At 42.8% G+C, this 22,243-nt stretch overlaps 1 protein-coding gene across 3 annotated transcripts in view; it reads left to right on the top strand.

The window, feature by feature from the left end:
- Positions 1 to 11,945: 11,945 nt before the first annotated feature.
- The window catches only part of CAPN7 (calpain 7), a 154,261-nt gene continuing 143,963 nt past the window's right edge, over positions 11,946 to 22,243 (top strand). For all 3 annotated transcript variants that reach the window (XR_011556772.1, XM_070726935.1, XM_070726933.1), the window contains exon 1: positions 11,946 to 12,144. Coding sequence is in view for 2 of the 3 variants with exons in the window: in XM_070726935.1 (XP_070583036.1) it covers positions 12,043 to 12,144 (102 nt within the window). In the remaining variant the exon portion in view is untranslated. The remainder of the gene's footprint in view (positions 12,145 to 22,243) is intronic.

Here is a 22,243-nt window from a genome sequence, read left to right as displayed (position 1 = left end):
AAGGCAAATAACTAAAGGTAAAAGGAAGAAGAAACCGCTATGGTTTAGCAATGATGTGAGGGCTATAGTCAATGAAGAAAAGGCTGCCTATAAGAGGTATAAAGAGTCTGGAAGTGTAGCTGATAGAGAGGTGTATAGAGGTATATAGACAGAAGGAGGCAAAACAGATAATATATGCTGCTAAAGCCTCAAAAGAGGAATAAATTGCCAAATCTGTAAAGAAGAGGGATAAAACCTTCTTTAGATATATTAGTGACAGGAAGAAGAAAAACTGCAGCATCACAAAGCTTAGTTCCGGAAATAATACATATACAGTGATCCCTCGATTTTCGCAGGTTCAAACTTCGCTAAACGGCTCTATCACGGTTTTTAAAAAAATATTAATTAAAAAATACTCCGTGGGTTTTTTTCTATACCACGGTTTTTCCCGCCCGATGACGTCATACGTCATCACCAAATTTTCATCTGCCATTGCTGATTGGCCTAAATCTTGGCCAATCAGCGTTGTCATCGCAAAAATGTCACCCGTCATTGCTGATGTCCCGAAATCTTGGCCAATCAGCGTTGTCATCACAAAAATTTTGCCCCACAGTGCTGATGGACCGAAATCTTGGCCAATCAGTGGTGTTATTCCAGCGTGCATTGGTACAGTACTTTTACAACTTATTAAAACTTATTGGAAGATGCCTCCTAAACATTGCACGTGGAGCGGAGGCTGCAACAGTAAAAAGAGCAGGAAGATGCTGACAATTAAGGAGAAAATTGAACTTTTGGAAATGCTAAAAGGGGGTTGCTCTTATGCAGACGTTGGTCGGCATAATGGAATCAACGAATCAAGTATATAAGGCAAACATCTATGATAACATTCAACAAGGCAGCAAAAAGAATGGTGATGCCTAGAAACAAACGGCTTATGAAAATGGAAGCTGCTTTGTCCGTGTGGGTACAAGACTGCCGTAAGAAGAGCATTGCATTGGATACCAATATGATACGGACAAAGGCACAACAACTCTACACCCGTCTGGCAAACAAAGAAGGAGGTGATGCAGATGAGGGAAAAGAAGATGTTGATGAAGGTGCTGATGACTCAGAAGACCCCCAGCCATCAACATCCACTGCTTCTCCGACCCCATCCACATTCACAGCAAGTAAAGGATGGTTTGATAAATTTCAATGGCGCTATGGCCTGAGGAGTGTGTCATTGCACGGAGAAGCTGCCTCAGCGGATACAGGTGCAGCCGAACAGTACGTCCATGGCACGTTTAAAGACATAATTGAAGAAGGGGCCTACCTTCCAGAACAAGTGTTCAACATGGACAAAACAGGCCTGTTCTGGAAGAGGACGCCATCACAGACTTTCTTAATGCAAGACGAAGCCAAAGCCCCTGGTTTTAACGCCCAGAAGGATCGGGTAACTTTCATCATGTGTGGAAATGCATCAGGCTTCATGATGAAGCCAGGACTCATTTATAAGTCCCGAAATCCAAGAGCTCTAAAGAACAGAAATAAGAATGCATTGCCAGTGTACTGGATGCATAATCCTAAAGCATGGATTACAAAAGCCCTCACGCGGGACTGGTTTCATCAGTGCTTCATCCCACAGGTGAAGGATTATTTGGCTGGCAAAGGACTTAATTTCAAAGTGCTTCTCCTAATGGACAATGCTGGAGGCCATGATGACCTGGCACATGAACATGATGGGGTACAAGTCGAATTCTTGCCACCAAACACCACATCGCTTATCCAGCCGATGGATCAAGGTGTTATCCGCATATTTAAGACACTGTACACGCGAAATTCCCTTGGAAGCCTCGTGGAAGCAATGGACACTGATGAAAACTTCACATTGAAGGGCTACTGGCGTCAGTAGACGATCGCATCGTGTCTGAAAAACATTCAGAATGCCTTAATGGATATGAAGACACAGACAATGCCTGCTGGAAGAAATTGTGGCCAGAAGTGGTGCATGATTACCAGGGATTTGCTCCCGAAGAAATTCAACATGCTGCAGTCCAGAAATCTGTGAAGCTGGCACAGGCACTGGGTGGAGAAGGCTTCAGTGACATGACACTGGATGAAGTCCATGGGTTGTTTGATGAGCATGGCCTACCACTGACAGACAAAGATCTGGAGGAGCTGACCAGGTCAGCGAGTAAAGAAGAGGAAGAAGAGGAAGCTGAACAAGCTGAGGAAGAAGAAGAGGTTGGCCTAACGCTTGAACGGCTTGCAGAAGTGCACAGAAGTGTTGCACATCTCCAACTGATTGTGGAACTTTGGGATCCCAACATGACTCGCTCTATACACTTTAAGGCCTCCCTTGACAACATCGTTGCACCATACAGAGCCATGTTAGCCCAGAAAAAGAAACTGCACCAACAACTACCCATAACTATGTTCATCACGAAAACCAAGAGGTTTTCACACCATCACCTTCAGTGTCCATTGTAGAAATGTCCGATGAAATGGTGATTGAAGAAGATCCTTAGTTATGTTAATAATTTTTGCAAATAAAAAACCAAAAAAATGTTAATAAATATTTATAATATATAAATATCAGGATGACTACGTGTCTTATTCAATGGTGAATAGTACTGTACAGGTAATGGGAAGGGGAAATGGTAATTAAAGGAATGGGAAATGATAGTTTATAGGTTTAAAGTGTTGGGACTGAGCAACATAGAAGAATGAATGAATGAGTGAATGAATGAATACTGTATGTAAATAAATGCCCCGCCCTGCCTGTGTGTTTGTGTGTTTGTGTGTGAACTCTTGAACCATTTCCAAAAACAGGTGAGGGCTGGGTTTTTTTCTCTCTGTTATTATTTAAGTGCTTTTACCATACTGTATGCTTTCAATCAAGAGTCACTTCTCCCTCTCTTTCTCTCTCTTTCCTGTCATTCTCTGCTTCAATCATTTTCTCATTTCTCTTTTATCCTCCTCTTTTTTCTATCATTTCTCTCTCTCTCTCTCTACCTTCTACTCTCCCCCCTCTTGCTCTCTCTTTCTCCCTCTCTTTCTCCCTCTCTCCTTTCTATCTCGCTCTGTCTGTTGCTCTCTCTCTGTGAGAACGCCTGCCCCGTCTCTCCTGCAGCCCCCTCGCTGACAGCTGGGATGAAAGCGCTCTCAGCTAAGGGACTGCAAGAGAGGCGGGGCGGGCATTCTCAAAGCGCTCAACGTGGCTAGCGGCCGAATGAGGAGGATGAGTAGCCGTAGCCACCAGCGCTGCTGCAGGAGGACTCGTGCCCCAAGAAAGCCAGTGAGATGGCGAATCGGGCGGGTGGGGGGTAGCGGTGAGGGGGCCAGAGGCACTGGGGGGGGGGGGCGGGGGCGGCCGACATTCAAAACAATCTTTGCCGGCCTCCGCACTTTCGTTGCTCCCCGCCCCAACTTCAAGCCCGGCTCTTTGCGCAGCCTTGGAAAAGGGTGCGCGGAGGTAGTTTTTGGCTGTCCATAGCCAAAAATGGTGTTTTTACTTCCGCACTGCTACTTCACGGAAATTCAACTTTCGCGGGTGGTCTGGGAACGCAACCTCCGCGAAAATCGAGGGATCACTGTATCGATGGGAATAAGGAGGTCGCTGACCATTTCAATAGCTACTTCTGTTCAGTTTTCTCAAAAGATACCTTGCAATATAATACTATAGATGGATATAACATTGCTTCCAGCTGTACGGATTCAGCTCCAGTGATCTTAGAAGCCGATGTCTTAGAAGAACTTGAACAATTAAAGATAAATAAGGCAATGGGTCCTTATTTACTGGCATCCACCCCAGAGTTCTTAAAGAACTCAGATTTGTCATTGCTACCCTGCTAACTGATTTGTTTAACCAATCCCTGTTAACCGAAGGTGTTCTTGAGAATTGGAGAATGGCCAGTGTTGTGCCAATCCATAAGAAGGGCAGTAGAGAAGAAGCTGGTAACTACAGGCCAGTTAGCTTGACATCAGTGGTAGTTAAAATGATGGAGACTACTCAAAAAGAGGATAAATCAGCACCTAAAAAACAATAACTTATTGGACCCAAATCAGCATGGCTTTACTGAAGGCAAATCATGTCAGACTAATCTTATTGATTTCTTTGACTATGTCACAAAAGTGATGGATGAAGGTGGTGCCATGGATATTGCCTATCTGGACTTCAGCCTATCTGATACGGTTCCACATAAAGAGCTGATAGATAAATTAGTGAAGATTGGACTTAATCCCTGGATTTGCAGCTGGCTGAAGCATAGACATCAGAGGGTTGTTAATGGCGAGTATTCTGAGCAGAGACAGGTTACAAGCGGTGTGCCACAAGGGTTTGTTCTGGGTCCTATTCTTTTTAATATGTTTGTGAGTGACATAGGGGAAGGTTTGGTAGGGAAGGTTTGCCTATTTGCCAATGACTCTAAAGTGTGCAATAGGGTTGATATTCCTGGAGGCGTCAGTAATATGGTAAATGATTTAGCTTTACTAGATAAATGGTCAAAGCAATGGAAACTGCAGTTTAATGTTTCCAAATGTAAAATAATGCACTTGGGGAAAAGGAATCCTCAATCTGAGTATTGTATTGGCAGTTCTGTGTTAGCAAAAACTTCAGAAGGGAAGGATTTAGGGGTAGTGATTTCTGACAGTCTCAAAATGGGTGAGCAGTGTGGTCAGGCGGTAGAAAAAGCAAGTAGGATGCTTGGCTGCATAGCTAGAGGTATAACAAGCAGGAAGAGGGAGATTGTGATCCCGCTATATAGAGTGTTAGTGAGACCACATTTGGAATACTGTGTTCAGTTCTGGAGACCTCACCTACAAAAAGATATTGACAAAATTGAACGGGTCCAAAGATTGGCTACAAGAATGGTGGAAGGTCTTAAGCATAAAACGTATCAGGAAAGACTTAATGAACTCAATCTGTATACAGTAGTCCCTCACCTATCGCTGGTGTTACGCTCCAGACCTGGCCGCGATAGGTGAAATCCGCGATGGGGAATTTATCGACTGATAGTACAGTGGTACCTCATGATACGAACCCCTCGTCTTACGAACAACCCGAGATACGAACCCGGGGTTCAGAAATTTTTTGCCTCTTCTTACGAACTTTTTTCTTCTTACGAACACAAGCCCGGGTCCGTGGCCTCTCTAACTGCGCGTGCGCAAACTTACTGATGCAGGGATTCTCCTGCCTTGAGACTACCCCAGGGGATTTCCAATTCGTTTCCCGCAGCCCCGCCCCTCAATTCTCTGCCGAAAATACAAAGCCGGGCTGCCAATGCTGCTGCCGAAGGAGGCTGGAGCCTCCCGTTCTCTCCCCCACCTCGCCGCCCCTCGTATCCTGGGTTTAGCGCTGGGGAGGGTGACAGGCTGCCGTTCTGCTCCCCCCAGCACAAAAGAAAAAACTTCCCAGAAAAAACTTTGTAGCGCTGCTACTGAATGAGGCTGCAGCCTCCCGTTCTTCCCTCCCCCCCACTCGCCGCTGCTCGTACCCTGGGTGAAGTTCTGGGGAGAGTGACAGGCTGCCTGTTCTGCTCCCCCCAGCACAAAAGAAAAAACTTCCCAGAAAAAACTTCGTAGCGCTGCTACTGAATGAGACTGCAGCCTCCCGTTCTTCCCTCCCCCCCACTCGCCGCTGCTCGTATCCTGGGTGAAGTTCTGGGGAGGGTGACAGGTTGCCTGTTCTGCTCCCCCCAGCACAAAAGAAAAAACTTCCCAGAAAAAACTTCGTAGCGCTGCTACTGAATGAGGCTGCAGCCTCCCGTTCTTCTCTCCCCCCCACTCGCCGCTGCTCATACCCTGGGTGAAGTTCTGGGGAGGGTGACAGGCTGCCGTTCTGCTCCCCCCAGCACAAAAGAAAAAACTTCCCAGAAAAAAATTCGTAGTGCTGCTACTGAATGAGGCTGCAGCCTCCCGTTCTTCCCCCCCCCACTCGCCGCCGCTCGTATCCTGGGTGAAGTTCTGGGGAGAGTGACAGGCTGCCCGTTCTGCTCCCCCCAGCACAAAAGAAAAAACTTCCCAGGAAAAACTTCGTAGCGCTGCTACTGAATGAGGCTGCAGCCTCCCGTTCTTCCCTCCCCTCCCACTCGCTGCTGCTCGTATCCTGGGTGAAGTTCTGGGGAGAGTGACAGGCTGCCTGTTCTGCTCCCCCCAGCACAAAAGAAAAAACTTCCCAGAAAAAACTTCGTAGCGCTGCTACTGAATGAGGCTGCAGCCTCCCGTTCTTCCCTTCCCCCCCACTCGCCGCTGCTCGTATCCTGGGTGAAGTTCTGGGGAGGGTGACAGGCTGCCTGTTCTGCTCCCCCCAGCACAAAAGAAAAAACTTCCCAGAAAAAACTTCATAGCGCTGCTACTGAATGAGGCTGCAGCCTCCTGTTCTTCCCTCCCCCCCCACTCGCCGCTGCTCGTATCCTGGGTGAAGTTCTGGGGAGGGTGACAGGCTGCCTGTTCTGCTCTCCCCAGCACAAAAGAAAAAACTTCCCAGAAAAAACTTTATAGCGCTGCTACTGAATGAGGCTGCAGCCTCCCGTTCTTCCCTCCCCCCCCCACTGCCGCTGCTCGTACCCTGGGTGAAGTTCTGGGGAGGGTGACAGGCTGCCTGTTCTGCTCCCCCCAGCACAAAAGAAAAAACTTCCCAGAAAAAACTTTGTAGCGCTGCTACTGAATGAGGCTGCAGCCTCCCGTTCTTCCCTCCCCCCCACTCGCCGCTGCTCGTACCCTGGGTGAAGTTCTATCTATCTATCTATCTATCTATCTATCTATCTATCTATCTATCTATCTATCTGTCCATCTATCTATCTATCCATCTATCTATCTATCTATCTATCGATCTATCGATCTATCCCTCTCTCTATCTGTCTGTCTATCTGTCTGTCTGTCATCTGAAGTGGGGGGGAGGGAAGAACGGGAGGCTGCAGCCACATTCAGTAGCAGCGCTACTAAGTTTTTTGTTGGAAGTTTTTTCTTTTGTGCTGGGGAGAGCAGAACGGCAGCCTGTCACCCTGATAGATAGAGAGAGAGATAGAAACAGTACTGTAGATAGATAGATAGATAGATAGATAGATAGATAGATAGATAGATAGATAGATAGATAGGATAGATAGATGGACAGATAGATAGACAGACAGATAGAGAGAGGGAGAGATAGATAGATAGATAGACAGATAGATGGACAGATAGATAGAAAGACAGACAGATAGAGAGATGGATAGATAGATAGATAGATAGATAGATAGATAGATGGACAGATAGATAGATAGACAGACAGATAGAGAGAGGGAGAGATAGATAGATAGATGACAGATAGATAGATAGATAGACAGACAGATAGAGGGAGAGATAGATAGATAGATAGATAGATAGATAGATAGATAGGATGGACAGATAGACAGACAAATAGAGAGAGGGAGAGATAGATAGATAGATAGATAGATAGATAGATGGACAGATAGATAGATAGACAGACAGATAGAGAGAGGGATAGATAGATAGATAGATAGATAGATGGACAGATAGATAGACAGACAGACAGACAGATAGAGAGAGGTAGAGATAGATAGATAGATATATAGATAGATAGAGAGAGATAGATAGATAGATAGATAGATAGATAGATAGATAGATAGATAGATAGATGGACAGATAGATAGACAGACAGATAGAGAGAGGGAGAGATAGATAGATAGATAGGTAGGTAGGTAGGTAGGTAGGTAGGTAGGTAGATAGATAGATAGATAGATAGATAGATAGATAGATGGACAGATAGATAGACAGACAGACAGATAGAGAGAGGGATAGATAGATAGATAGATAGATAGATGACAGATAGATAGATAGACAGACAGATAGAGAGAGGGAGAGATAGATAGATAGATAGATAGATAGATAGATAGATAGATGGACAGATAGATAGATAGACATACAGATAGAGAGAGGGATAGATAGATAGATAGATAGATAGATAGATGGATGGACAGATAGATAGATAGATAGACAGACAGATAGAGAGAGGGAGAGATAGATAGATAGATGACAGATAGATAGATAGACAGACAGATAGAGAGAGGGAGAGATAGATAGATAGATAGATAGATGGACAGATAGATAGATAGACAGATAGAGAGAGGGATAGATAGATAGATAGATAGATAGATAGATAGATAGATAGATAGATAGATAGATAGATGGACAGATAGATAGACAGACAGATAGAGAGAGGGAGAGATAGATAGATAGATAGATAGAGAGAGAGAGAGAGAGAGAGACAGACAGACAGACAGACAGACAGACAGATAGATAGAGCTTCACCCAGGGTACGAGCAGCGGCGAGTGGGGGGGTTAGGGAAGAACGGGAGGCTGCAGCCTCATTCAGTAGCAGCGCTATGAAGTTTTTTCTGGGAAGTTTTTTCTTTTGTGCTGGGGGGAGCAGAACAGGCAGCCTGTCACCCTCCCCAGAAATTCACCCAGGATACGAGCGGCGGCGAGTGGGGGGGAGAGAAGAACGGGAGGCAGCAGCCTCATTCAGTAGCAGCGCTACGAAGTTTTTTCTGGGAAGTTTTTTCTTTTGTGCTGGGGGGAGCAGAACGGCAGCCTGTCACCCTCCCCAGCGCTAAACCCAGGATATGAGCGGCGGCGAAGGGGGGTGGGGGGGGAGAACGGGAGGCTCCAGGCTCCTTCGGCAATGACGGCCCTCCCTCCGGGTTTCTGAGTTTTGGGCTTGCACGCATTAATTGCTTTTCCATTGATTCCTATGGGCAACATTGTTTCATCTTATGAACTTTTCACCTTACGAACCTCCTCCTGGAACCAATTAAGTTCGTATCATGAGGTACCACTGTACTTATTTAAGTATTTATATTGTAATTGTTTGGTAAGTTTTCATTGTTTTAAGTGTTTATAAACCCTTCCCACACAGTATTTATTTTAGATACAGTATTTAAATACAGTATTTACAATTTTAGATATATATATATTTTTGAAAAACCTGCCAATTGAGTTCGGTGGGCTGTTTAAATCTGCCGATCGACTTCCTCAGAAACCCGTGATGAAGTGAAGCCGCAGTAGGTGAAGCGCGGTATAGCGAGGGACTACTGTAGTCTGGAGGACAGAAGGAAAAGGGGGAACATGATTGAAACATTTAAATATGTTAAATGGTTAAATAAGATTCAGCAGGGAAGTGTTTTTAATAGGAAAGTGAACAGAAGAACAAGGGGACACAATCTGAAGTTAGTTGGGGGAAAGATCAAAAGCAACATGAGAAAATATTATTTTACTGAAAGAGTAGTAGATCCTTGGAACAAATTTCCAGCAGACGTGGTTTGTTAAATCCACAGTAACTGAATTTAAACATGCCTGGGATAAACGTACAGTGATGCCTCGTCTTACAAACGCCTTGTCATACAAACTTTTCGAGATACAAACCCGGGGTTTAAGATTTTTTTGCCTCTTCTTTCAAACTATTTTTACCTTACAAACCCACTGCCGCCGCTGGGATGCCCCGCCTCTGGACTTCCGTTGCTAGCGAAGCACCCATTTTTGCACTGCTGGGATTCCCCTGAAGGTCCCCTCCATGGGAAACTCCACCTCTGGACTTCCGTGTTTTTGTGATGCTGCAGGGGAATCCCAGCAGGGCAAAAACGGGCGCTTCGCTGGCAACAGAAGTCCGGAGGTGGGGTTTCCCAGCGAGGGGAGCCTCAGTGAAATCACAGCATTGCAAAAACACAGAGGTCCGGGGGTGGGGTTTGGAGGACTTCGGTGTTTTTGCGATGCTGCAATTTCACTGATGCTCCCTTCGCTGGGAAACCCCACCTGCAGATTTCCATTGCCAGGAAAGTGCTCATTTTTGCGATGCTGGGATTCCCCTGCAGCATCGCAAAAACACAGAAGTCCGGAGGTGGGGTTTCCCATGGAGGGGAGCCTCAGGGGAATCCCAGCAGTGCAAAAACGGGCGCTTCAGCTGGCAAAAGGAGTGATTTTGGGCTTGCACGCATTAATCGCTTTTCCATTGATTCCTATGGAAAACATTGTTTCGTCTTACAAACTTTTCACCTTAAGAACCTCGTCCCGGAACCAATTAAGTTTGTAAGACAAGGTATCACTGTATATCCATCCTAAGATAAAATACAGGAAATAGTATAAAGGCAGACTAGATGGACCATGAGGTCTTTTTCTGCCATCAATCTTGTATGTTTCTATGTCTCCCGGGGAGGAAGCCTATCCAGGCACTCAGCTGGCTCCACACAGAGAAAAAAGAGAGAGGAAGGAAAGAAGGGGGGGGAGAGAGAGAGAGTGAGAGAAAGAAAGGGAAAAAGAGGTAGAGAGAGAGAAAGAGAGGGAGGAAGAGAAACCCAGACAGAAACACAGCGAGTGGGAGGGAAGGAGGGAGAGTAAAAGAAAGAGGAAGAGAGAGAGAGAGAGAAAAAGGGGAAGGAAGGGAGAAAGAAAAAAAGAGAGTGAGGAAGGAAGAGAAAAAGAGAAAAGGAGCGAGGGAAGGAAGGAGAAAGAGAGAAATAAAAAAGAGAAAGGGAGAGAGGGCAAAAAGAGAGAGGAAGAAAAGGAGAGAAAGAGAGGGAGAGGGAAAGACAGAAGGGAGAGAGAGAAAAAGGGAGGGAAAAAGGAGAGAGAGAGAGAGAGACAGAAAAAGAGAGGGGGAGGAAGGAAGGGAGAGCAAGCAAAATCTAGTTTGAAACTAGCTCAACTATTTAAGTGGCATTTTGGTACTTAGCAGAGTTGTCATCTGATTATTTGCTATCCAGGCTTTTTCTGGAGAATTTAAAAGACCGTGTATGCAACCAAAAGCAAATTGGTCATGTTTAATGTTTCTAGGCAGGATAATGATAAATTCCCTTCTAATTTTATTGTAAATGTATTGTACAGATATCATATTTTCAGTTTTTTTAAAAAATCAGCAACTTATTTGTGTATTTGAAAAATATTTAAAAATCTCATTGAAGGTGCTTTTAATTGCTGCTAAATGATGTTGCTTTTGCTTTTGCACAAAACAAAAACAAAACAAAAAAACCAAAACAACCTCCCTAAGGTGCAAATCTAGAGAGACTGAAAGTAGATAATTCATTAACAATCAAGGTATGTCAAAGCGATCTTGGTTTCCTGAACTGGAGCACATAGATACTAGATGTAGAAGTTGTTTATAGTTATTCTGGGTTTCTGGAAGTACTGTCTACAAGGTAGGAAGATATTCCTCTAAAGAGATGTCTCTTGTGGCTTGTATAGATATTTTAAAATGTGAAACATTTGTATAATATTAATAACAGAGTTTGAAGGGACCTTGAAGGTCTTTTAGTACAACCCGCTGCTTATGCAGGAAACCCTACACTACTTCAGACAAATGGGTATCCAACATCTTCTTAAAAACTTCCAGTGCTGGAGCATTCACAACTTCTGGTGACAGGCTGTTCCATGGATTCATTCATTGTTCTACTATCAAGAATTTTCTTAGTTATAAATTGTTTCTCTTTTTGTTTAGTTTCCACACATTGCTTCTTGCCTTACCCTCAGGTGTTTTGGAGAATAGCTTTACTCGTCTCAGATAATTTAGGTAAATTATTTATTTAATAAATTTTTAATCAAGGAATCCAACACACACACCAATGGTTTCCCGCTTTACCAATGTGAAAATCTGGTCATCTTAGTTTAGATCTTATACTCCATAAAAAGACGATTCGATAAAAGAAACAGCAGGTGTGAATCCAACATGAATCGATATTGACAGCTATTCCTGTAAATTGGGAGAATAAGGGAAATTTCGCGTCCGAGATCTAAATGCATGTGATTAAACGTTTGCCCCCTAAAACATAAGCCAAAATCAACAGCCGAGTCTTTCGAGTACAGTACTATGAGACTAAATATTTTGGTGCCAAACATTAAGGCGGAGGTCTGTAGTCCGCATGCGTCTACAGTAAAAAATAGTCCCGCAAGAAAAAACGCGCCTATCCCTTTTCCGAGATGGGGCGGGGCTACGGGGATTGCCCTGATGTCAGCGAGGAGGAAGCGGAGATCGAAAGTAAAGGCCGGTGTTTAGGCCCCGAAGCCGTCCCTGGATCGCGCGGCTATTCCTCTGCCATGGACAGTGTAGCGCAAGAGCAAGACGCGGTGAAGTTCGCACAGCTGGCTGTTCAGAAAGACCAAGAAGGGAAATACCAAGAGGCGGCATTTTACTACAAGGTGCAGGAAAGGGTGGGTGGGCGCCCAAAGGGAAAGGCCCACGTGTTCATGAAGGCGTGGCGGAACACGATTCTTTCTTAGCACTCACCCAGTCAGAAGAGGCGGGTGGCAAGAGGAAAAGGGCACCGATTGACGAAGCAATTCGTATTTGTTTTGGTGCCTAATCATTGGGGTAGAATTATTTCCCGCAGTTTCATCAAACCTGAAACCTATGCGACTTCTGATTGAATTAGCCTTTGGGAATTAAGAACTCGGAGGAATAATAAGCTTGAGTTTATTTTTCTCAAAATCATTGTTTGTAGCTCCCTTAAATAGAAATCCGATTGGCTGAAGTTAATGTGAATGATTAGTGGGTCTATGATTCTATTTCCAATTCTGTTCTCCATCTTAATAACTTTCTCATTCATATGTGCAGTAACTGGATAGAGAAAGGGAACCTGGGATATCAAAACTTATTCGTGATAATTAGATGAATAAACTCACTTTAATTCACATTTTCGGCCAGTGATCATGCATTTTTGTTGATATACAGCTTGAATTCTAACCTCAGGATCGCACTGAGGTTAATAAACACCAAAACATGAAAGCATAGTTTTAAAAAAAACTTGGACTGAATTATCTTATACTCATTAAGTATAATGAATCTTATACTTTTTATTTTTTTAATTTTTTTAATTTTTAAATGAAAAACAAAACATTACAAACAAACAAACAAACAAACAAACATGAAAAGACCAAACGAAACACATAACATAAAAAGGAGCTACAATTGCACCGCTCAGAATAGAAGTCTTCTTAATACAAAAAGGAAAAACTGTTATAGGTTAGATCAGTTCAGATAAATAAACACATCTATTATAAAACTCTATGAACATTTCAATCTAATATATTTAACTATTACTGTATTTTAACATCATTAAGCATTTTTTAATTCAACCAGATATAGACCCTCTGCCAAATTTTATAAAATTCTGATTCTTCTTGATTATTCAACTGCCTCATCATGTCTAGCTCTACAAATTCTATAATTTTCCTAAATACCTCCTCTTCTTTAGGTAGTTCCATTTCTTTCCATCTTTGTGCAAAGACAATATTAGCAGCTACTAAAATATGAGTTATTAAGTAATATATTTCTTTTTTATAATTTATTATTTGTAATACCTAATAAAAATTCTGGAGTTTTCCTAATTTCTTGTTTTGTAATTTTCCTTAACCATCTTTCTACATTATTCCAGTAAAGCTTAGCTTTTTGGCGAGTCCACCATAGATGATAATAAGAACCAAGTTCTTTTTCACACTTCCAACAGTTAGGGGATGTATACATTTTTGAAAGTACATTAGGGGGCAAGTGCCAACTGTAAAACATCTTAATTTGATTTTCTTTAAAGGAGACTGATTTAGTAACTTTCCAAATATTTGTCCAGGCCTTTTCACAACTGTCTAAATCTATTTCTCTACTGAAGTTTCTACACCAACTAATCATGTTATCTTTTAGAATCCAACCAACAGTTTTAGAACTTATCAGAAATTTATATACTTTTCCAATCAATTTTTATTGATTTTTAGTTAGTAATTTCCCTAAAATGTTGTTATCTTTTCTAAATATATATGTTCTTATATCTTTTTGGAATCTGGACTTAATCTGGGCATATTGCCACCAATCCATTATTACTCCTAATTCGTGTAGTTCTTGTCTAGTTTTCAATTTCAATTGTTTATTTAATATATCCTTATATTTCCATATTTTACCTTCTTGTAATAAATTAAGGTGGCATATAGCTTCAATTGGAGAAATCCATTCTGGAATTACTAGAAAATGATCTTTTTTTATATTATTCCATACGTCCAATAATGCCTTTCTGATTATATGTCTACTAAAGTATGAGTGAGTTTTATACTTATCATACCACACAAAAGCGTGCCAGCCTAACAGTAGGTCATGGCCCTCCAGATTTAATAATCTTTTATTTTCCAAAATTAACCATTCCTTAATCCATGATAAAGCTGAGGCTTGGTAATATAATTTGGGAGGGCAAGCCCGCCTCGCCCTTTCACATCTTCTAATGCACTTTGTTTTATTCTTGCATTTTTCTCTTGCCAAATAAATTTTTTGGTGATCTTTGTTAGTTCTTTAAAGAAATTTCCCCCCTGGGTTGATTGGAATTACCTGAAATAAAAACAGGACTTTAGGCAAGATATTCATCTTAACTGTAGAAATTCTTGGAAGTTGTGATAATTGTAAGTTATTCCATATTTCTAAATCTTTTTTAATTTGACCTAAACGTTTTGTATAATTATCATTTTTTAAAGACATAGATTTGGCTGAAATCCAAATGTCCAAATATTTTACTTTCTTTGTTATTTTCATATTTGTCAAATTTTCCAATTGTTTTGTCTGTAAATCTGTCATATTTTTAGTTAACAATTGTGTCTTATTTTTATTTATTTTTAAACTTGCCACACCCATATTCTTCTATTAGATCTATTAATTTTGGAATTGAGGTTAGGGGGTCTTCTGTGATAAGGACGACACCGTCAGCAAATGGTTGTAGTTTATATGCTTCTTTTTTAATCTCTGATACTTTAATATTATTGTTTGTTCTTGTTTTGATTAACAATGTTTCCAATGTTAAAATAGAAACATAGAAACATAGAAGTCTGACGGCAGAAAAAGACCTCATGGTCCATCTAGTCTGCCCTTATACTATTTTCTGTATTTTATCTTAGGATGGATATATGTTTATCCCAGGCATGTTTAAATTCAGTTACTGTGGATTTATCTACCACAACTGCTGGAAGTTTGTTCCAAGGATCTACTACTCTTTCAGTAAAATAATATTTTCTCATGTTGCTTTTGATCTTTCCCCCAACTAACTTCAGATTGTGTCCCCTTGTTCTTGTGTTCACTTTCCTATTAAAAACACTTCCCCCCTGGACCTTATTTAACCCTTTAATATATTTAAATGTTTCGATCATGTCCCCCCTTTTCCTTCTGTCCTCCAGACTATACAGATTGAGTTCATTAAGTCTTTCCTGATACGTTTTATGCTTAAGACCTTCCACCATTCTTGTAGCCCGTCTTTGGACCCGTTCAATTTTGTCAATATCTTTTTGTAGGTGAGGTCTCCAGAACTGAACACAGTATTCCAAATGTGGTCTCACCATCATTCTATATAGTGGGATCATAATCTCCCTCTTCCTGCTTGTTATACCTCTAGCTATGCAGCCAAGCATCCTACTTGCTTTCCCTACCGCCTGACTGCACTGTTCACCCATTTTGAGACTGTCAGAAATCACTACCCCTAAATCCTTTTCTTTTGAAGTATTTGCCAACACTGAACTGCCAATACAATACTCAGATTGAGGATTCCTTTTCCCCAAGTGCATTATTTTACATTTGGAAACATTAAACTGCAGTTTCCATTGCTTAGACCATTTATCTAGTAAAGCTAAATCATTTACCATATTACAGACGCCTCCAGGAATATCAACCCTATTGCACACTTTAGAGTCATCGGCAAATAGGCAAACTTTCCCTACCAAACCTTCCCCTATGTCACTCACAAATATATTAAAAAGAATAGGACCCAGAACAGATCCTTGTGGCACACCGCTTGTAACCTGACTCTGCTCAGAATACTCGCCATTAACAATAACTCTCTGATGTCTACGCTTCAGCCAGCTGAAAATCCATTGAACTATCCAGGGATTAAGTCCAATCTTCACTAATTTATCTATCAGCTCTTTATGTGGAACCGTATCAAAGGCTTTGCTGAAGTCCAGGTAGGCAATATCCACGGCACCACCTTCATCCAACACCTTTGTGACATAGTCAAAGAAATCAATGAGATTAGTCTGACATGATTTGCCTTCAGTAAAGCCATGCTGATTTGGGTCTAATAAGTTATTGTTTTTTAGGTGCTGATTTATCCTCTTTTTGAGTAGAGTCTCCATCATTTTAACTACAACTGATGTCAAGCTAACTGGCCTGTAGTTACCAGCTTCTTCTCTACTGCCCTTCTTGTGAATAGGCACAACACTGGCCATTCTCCAATCCTCAGGAACTTCTCCTGTTAACAAGGATTGGTTAAACAAATCAGTCAGGGGGGTAGCAATGACAGATCTGAGTTCTTTAAGAACTCTGGGGTGGATGCCATCTGGACCCATTGCCTTATTTATCTTTAATCGTTCAAGTTCTTCTAAGACATCGGCTTCTAAGATCACTGGAGCTGAATCCGTACAGCTGGAAGCAATGCTATATCCCTCTATAGTATTATTTTGTAAGGTGTCTTTTGAGAAAACTGAACAGAAGTAGCTATTGAAATGGTCAGCGATCTCCTTATTCCCATTAATGCATGTATTATTCCCGGTACTAAGCTTCGTGATGCCGCAGTTTTTCTTCTTCTTATCATTAATATATCTGAAGAAGGTTTTATCCCCCTTCTTTACAGATTTGGCAATTTCTTCCTCTTTTGAGGCTTTAGCAGCATATATTATCTGTTTCGCCTCCTTCTGTCTCATTTTATATACCTCCCTATCAGCTATACTTCCTGACTCTTTATACCTCCTATAGGCAGCCTTTTTTTCATTGACTATAGCCCTTACATCATTGCTAAACCATAGCGGTTTCTTCTTCCTTTTACCTTTAGTTATTTGTCTTACATACAGTCCAGTGGCTTTTAAGATGGCCTTTTTTAATACAGTCCACTGGATGCTCGCTCCTGCCATTTTATCCCTCCCCTTTAATTCATTATCTAAATATTCTCCCATTGCATTAAAATTTGTTTTTCTGAAATCCAATACTTTGGTTGCAGTATAGGATTGCTCACAATCAGTTTTTACATCAAACCACAAACATAGATGGTCACTGCAACCTAAATTTTCTCCCACCTTGACCTCTGAAACCCGATTCCCATTTGTAAAAACTAAATCCAGAATATTCTCCCCTCTAGTTGGTGTCTTAACTAGCTGTGCCAGAGCTGCTCCTGTAAAGGCCTCTACTATATTCTTACTTTTGCATGTAAGGGCACTGGGGATATTCCAGTCAACATCAGGCATGTTGAAATCACCCATAACCACAATATCTCCCTTTACTGCCATTTGGGTAATTTCATCCACCATCTTGTTGTCATATTCCTCGGATTGCCCTGGAGGCCTATAGATCACCCCAATTCTAATGACAGAACCTTCTTTATTTTGCATGCAAATCCAGAGAGTCTCTAGATCTTGACACGTATTTTGAATTAGTGTTGTTTTTAGACTTTCTTTAATATAAATGGCTACTCCACCTCCCCTTCTCTCTATTCTATCCTTCCTATACAGTGTATATCCTGGTATGGATATTTCCCATTCATTAGAATCCTTAAACCATGTCTCAGTTATGGCAACCAGGTCCAAATTATCTCTAGATATTATGGCCATTAATTCACAGAGCTTGTTGCTCAAGCTTCGAGCATTTGTGCACATTACCCGAAGAACATTATTTTCGTTATTAGTTTGCCCCTTATCATCAACAACTACATCTATATTATTTGCAGCTCCCTTTTCATAAGCTTCCAAAAACTGCTTTATCCTCATTGGTCGGGGACAGAAATCACCCACATCAGTTACATCTCTGTCCCCTTTACCTAGTTTAAATGCCTGTCCAAAAAAGTTCTGAATTCCTCACCGAGCACCTGGGTACCTCTGTATGATGGATGCAAACCATCCCTCTTAAACAACTCCCTATTAGACCACCTACTGACATCATGACTTACATAGCCAAAACCTTCAGCTTTACACCACTGCCTTAACCACACATTAAACTCTCTGATACACGTTGTTTTATCCTCTTGGCCACAAACCGGTAACACCTCTGAGAAAGTCACTGAATCAGTTATTTTACCCAGCTCCACACTTAAATAACAAAGGTGAGGTGGGACAACCTTGTCTAACTCCTCTTTGTATCTCTAACCTTTCTGTTTGATCATTATTTAATATAAATTTGGCTGTTTGGTTTGAATATATAGCATCTATCAAATTAATAAATTTGGTGCCAAATTTCATTTTGTTTAATTGTAATTTTATAAAAGTCCAATCAACGTTGTCAAAGGCTTTCTTTACATCTAAAAATACCAGTGACATTTGTTTTTCTGGATGTTGTTCATAAAATTCCAATGTGTTTATAATTGTCCTCAGATTGTTTTTAATTTGTCTGCCCAGTAAAAATCCATTCTGGTCTTCGTGAATAATTTAGTTCATAATTTTTTAAAGTCTAAATGCCTATATGGAAACAAATATTTTATAATTTACATTTAATAAAGATATTGGCCTATAATTTTGTATTTTTTCCTTCTCTGTTCCTGGATTATGTACTGTATTAACGTTATTAATGCTTCTGACCATGATCTAGGAATTTTACCATCTGCAATTATCTTATTAAAAATCTCTAACATATTCAAAGTAAGCAAATTGCTATCTAGTTTATAAAATTCAGCAGGTATAGTGTCGGAAACTGTAGCTTTGTTATTTTTTTGGTTTTTAAGTATTTGTAATTCTGCCATAGTAAATGGTGCATTAAGCTTTTGTTGTTGTCCTTCTGATAGTGGTGGTAAATCTATAGAGTTTAGAAATTCGCAGATCTTCTCTTCTTTTGTTTCTTCTTTTGATATAAATTTTTATAAAATTCCACCACTATTTCCTTCTTTTCATCTGTTCTATATCTTAATGTACCTTTACTATCTTCCAGTTTCTTTATCATTTTAGATTCTCCGTGTTCTCCATACTGAGAGAGCGGGTCCAGCAGTCACGTGAGTTGTTCGCTGTCCAATCCATCGAGGACCGAGCCTAGTCTTTAAAAAGCCTGCTGGATCCGCCCCTTCCCCAGAATTCGCTCGGTCCTGCGATCTAGCAGGACTCGTGGTGGTTCGTTCCTCTCGCAAATCACCTTCCCTTCGTCTTCTTTCTATCCAGATAAGTAAAAAGTTATTGCCTTTTACTTAAAGCTTGCCTTGGTTGCGTGCCAGCCTTACTGGGCTTGGCGCCGAAGGAGAAGCCACGGCGCAGCTATTGCGTTTTTTTCTAAAACGCCCTGCTTGCGCTGCTGCCGGATTGTATTTTCTTGTAAATCTACTCGGCCAGGAGGTTTACTGGCAAGCTAAGGATATAATAAAAGGTTTTTTTTTTTTAAAAAAAAAGGGCTTTCTTCCTCCTGCGGTGTGGGACTGTTAGCAAGCTTCCCTTGATTGTCCCCCGGACTTTAGTATTCCCTCCGTTTGCAAAATCTCAGAGCAGTTTATTTTGGCTTTACAGTAGACCCCCGCTCGTTGCGAGGGTTCCGTTCCAGGACCCCCCGCAACGAGCGGGTTTTCGCGAAGTAGCGCTGCGGAAGTAAAAACACCATCTGCGCATGTGCAGATGGCGTTTTTACTCCCACAGTGCTAGCGAGGAGCCGAAGATTGGGGGCGGGGCGGCTGTTTGCCGCCGGCATGGAGGGCTTCCTAGCAGCCCCCCAAACCCGGGTTGGGGATCCGGGGGGCGCTGGCTCTCGGCGCTTTTGAGCTGAGTCCGGAAGCGAATTCGCTTCCGGACTCAGCTCAAAAGCGCCGATAGCAAGCGGCAAGGAACGGCTTGTCTCGGCGCTTTCGAGCTGACCGGACTCAGCTCGAAAGCGCCGAGACAAGCCGTTCCTTGCCGTTCCTTGCCGCTTGCTATCGGCGGTTTTGAGCTGAGTCCGGAAGCGAATTCGCTTCCGGACTCAGCTCAAAACCGCCGATAGCAAGCGGCAAGGAACGGCTTGTCTCGGCGCTTTCGAGCTGACCGGACTCAGCTCGAAAGCGCCGAGACAAGCCGTTCCTTGCCGCTTGCTATCGGCGCTTTTGAGCTGAGTCCGGGAGCGAATTCGCTCCCGGACTCAGCTCAAAAGCGGCGAGAATGAACGGCGTGGGCGGGCGAAGGGCGGGCGGCAGCGAGGAGTTTGCGTGGGCGGTGGGGAAACTCCTCGCTGACGCCAGCAAGAGGGGGAAGACCCAGGGAAGCCGCTGCCATCTACGCATGCGTGCCCGGCACGCATGCGTAGATGGTATTTTTGACTTCCGGGTTGAAAAATAGCGAAGTACCCTGTTCGCAATGGTTGGGGACGCAATAAACGGGGGATCACTGTATTTTGGTTTATTCTCAGTATCCAGCAATTGTTAGCACTTGCGGATCACCCACACGCGTCCTACCTGGCGCCAGTAAGTCTGCTGCTTGGCCCTGGAGTAAGCTTTGAGACCTTCAGGCCTTTTCTCCTTGGCTAGGCCTCCAAACCAGTATGCCTTGGGTTACTTTGATTAAGGTTAGCGAGGCCTGCCCCTCTGCACTCCCTGGCACGAACTCTGGTACTGACCAGATTGACTGTGAGTTGCAGATGCTCCTGGGCCTAAGAGCAGGGGCCCCCTTCCTCTTGGGAACGTTGCCCTAGAAGCTTCTCCCACCAAAAATTTTGGCTCAAGTCTTGTCCCTGTAATTTGTTCAGGCCATGACTTCGTTTCCCAAGAGAGGCACATCTAAAGGTCCCAGAGAGGTTAGGCCTACTGGTGATGAAATTGATAATATCCCCAAGGCCTCTTCCTCCTCTTCCTCAGGAGCCCCTACAATGGCTAGACCTACCAGGGTTGAGAAGAGAAGGGACCAAGCTTTGTAAAACGCTTAAAGGTTCAGGCCCAAGTGCACATTAGCCCTGACCCCCTAGTGGCTTCTAACCTGCCTCCCTCTGGGGTCCCTGTGCTCTCTCTGGATGAGCCAAACCTAAACAGACCCCAACCTAACTTATGGGGCTTAGATCCAGAGGAGCCAGACATTATGGAAGATCCCTCCGAGCCAGACCCATCCCAGGCCTTCAGGGAATCTCCATCTTTACCTGCAACCATTACTAATCTGCCTCCAGAGTTTCAATCTATGTTTTCTGCCTTATCTAAAGCCATTGATGCCAAGCTCTCGGCTATTAATGTGCCTTCTCACTCTCGTCCCCTTCCACGCGCCCCTCGGCCCGTGAGTTCTCTCTCCTACAGAATTCCAATTAATGAGGATTCGGATCCTTCTCAGGATGAGAACGATGATGTGGACATAGAGGATAAAGATGACCCGAGGAATCTCAAATCAAAATTCTAACCCGGCTGCGATTTTTCCATTTCAGCTCTTCAAATCTCTTCTATTTAAGGCAAGAGTTTCTACAACCTTAGCCTGGCAAGATAAACAATCTGTTCCTTCCACAGATCCTCCTGAGGAAAATCTACCATACTTCATGGAGGAACAGGAAGACAAAGAGGTCATCCTCATACCCAAATTGTTTAAAGATGCTCTGCTCAAGCAGTGGGACCATCCAGCCTTTGGCTTCAATCCTACAACTAAAGGCAAGAAACTATATAAGCTTTCCCCTTCTTATGAAGACCTTCTTCTCTGCCCTAAACCTAATGAACCGGTTAAGACTCTACACTCTGCGGCTGCTATGCCTGGTGAAGCAGAGGAGGTACTAAAACCTGAAGACAAATGCCTAGAGCAAATGCTCAAAAGATGTTTCTTCATGGATACCTGGGCTATCAAGAGTGCAGCAGCAGCATCTATCTTTTCTAGAGCTATGCTTTTGTGGCTCCAAGAGCTCCAGCAGCACATCCCCCCTGATGATCTACGGGGCCAACAGGATTTCAACAAAATTTTTGCAGAAGCCCAATATATATCTTATGCAGCCAGGTCAGTAGCGGCCTCAACAACGGCCAAAAGACTTCTATGGCTGCGCCCTTTGCAGGCGGTAGTGAGGCAAAAATGGCAGCTGGCCATGGGTCCTTTGAAGCGCAACCTCCTATTTGGTGACCTTCTGGACCCTCTTCTCACTGAAACCACTGACAAAAAACGTTTTGGGGCCACCAACAAGAAGGCCATCAAAACTCAACCTTTTTGACATCTCAACAGTCAACAGGATCAAGGGTTCGCTTTCCAGAGAAACTCAGGTCAGTATTCCCTTCGTTTTTGCCCCCAAGCTGGCAGAAACCCCAGGGGTAGAGTATCCCGTTACCAAAGAGGTTCCTCCTCGACCAGAGCTTCCAGAAAGCCCAGATGGTGATCTTCATTCCACTCCCATAGG

Source organism: Erythrolamprus reginae, chromosome Z (assembly GCF_031021105.1).
Source record: "Erythrolamprus reginae isolate rEryReg1 chromosome Z, rEryReg1.hap1, whole genome shotgun sequence".
In the NCBI taxonomy this organism is placed as follows: Eukaryota; Metazoa; Chordata; class Lepidosauria; order Squamata; family Dipsadidae; genus Erythrolamprus; species Erythrolamprus reginae.
This window is presented reverse-complemented; position numbering and strand designations above follow the sequence as displayed.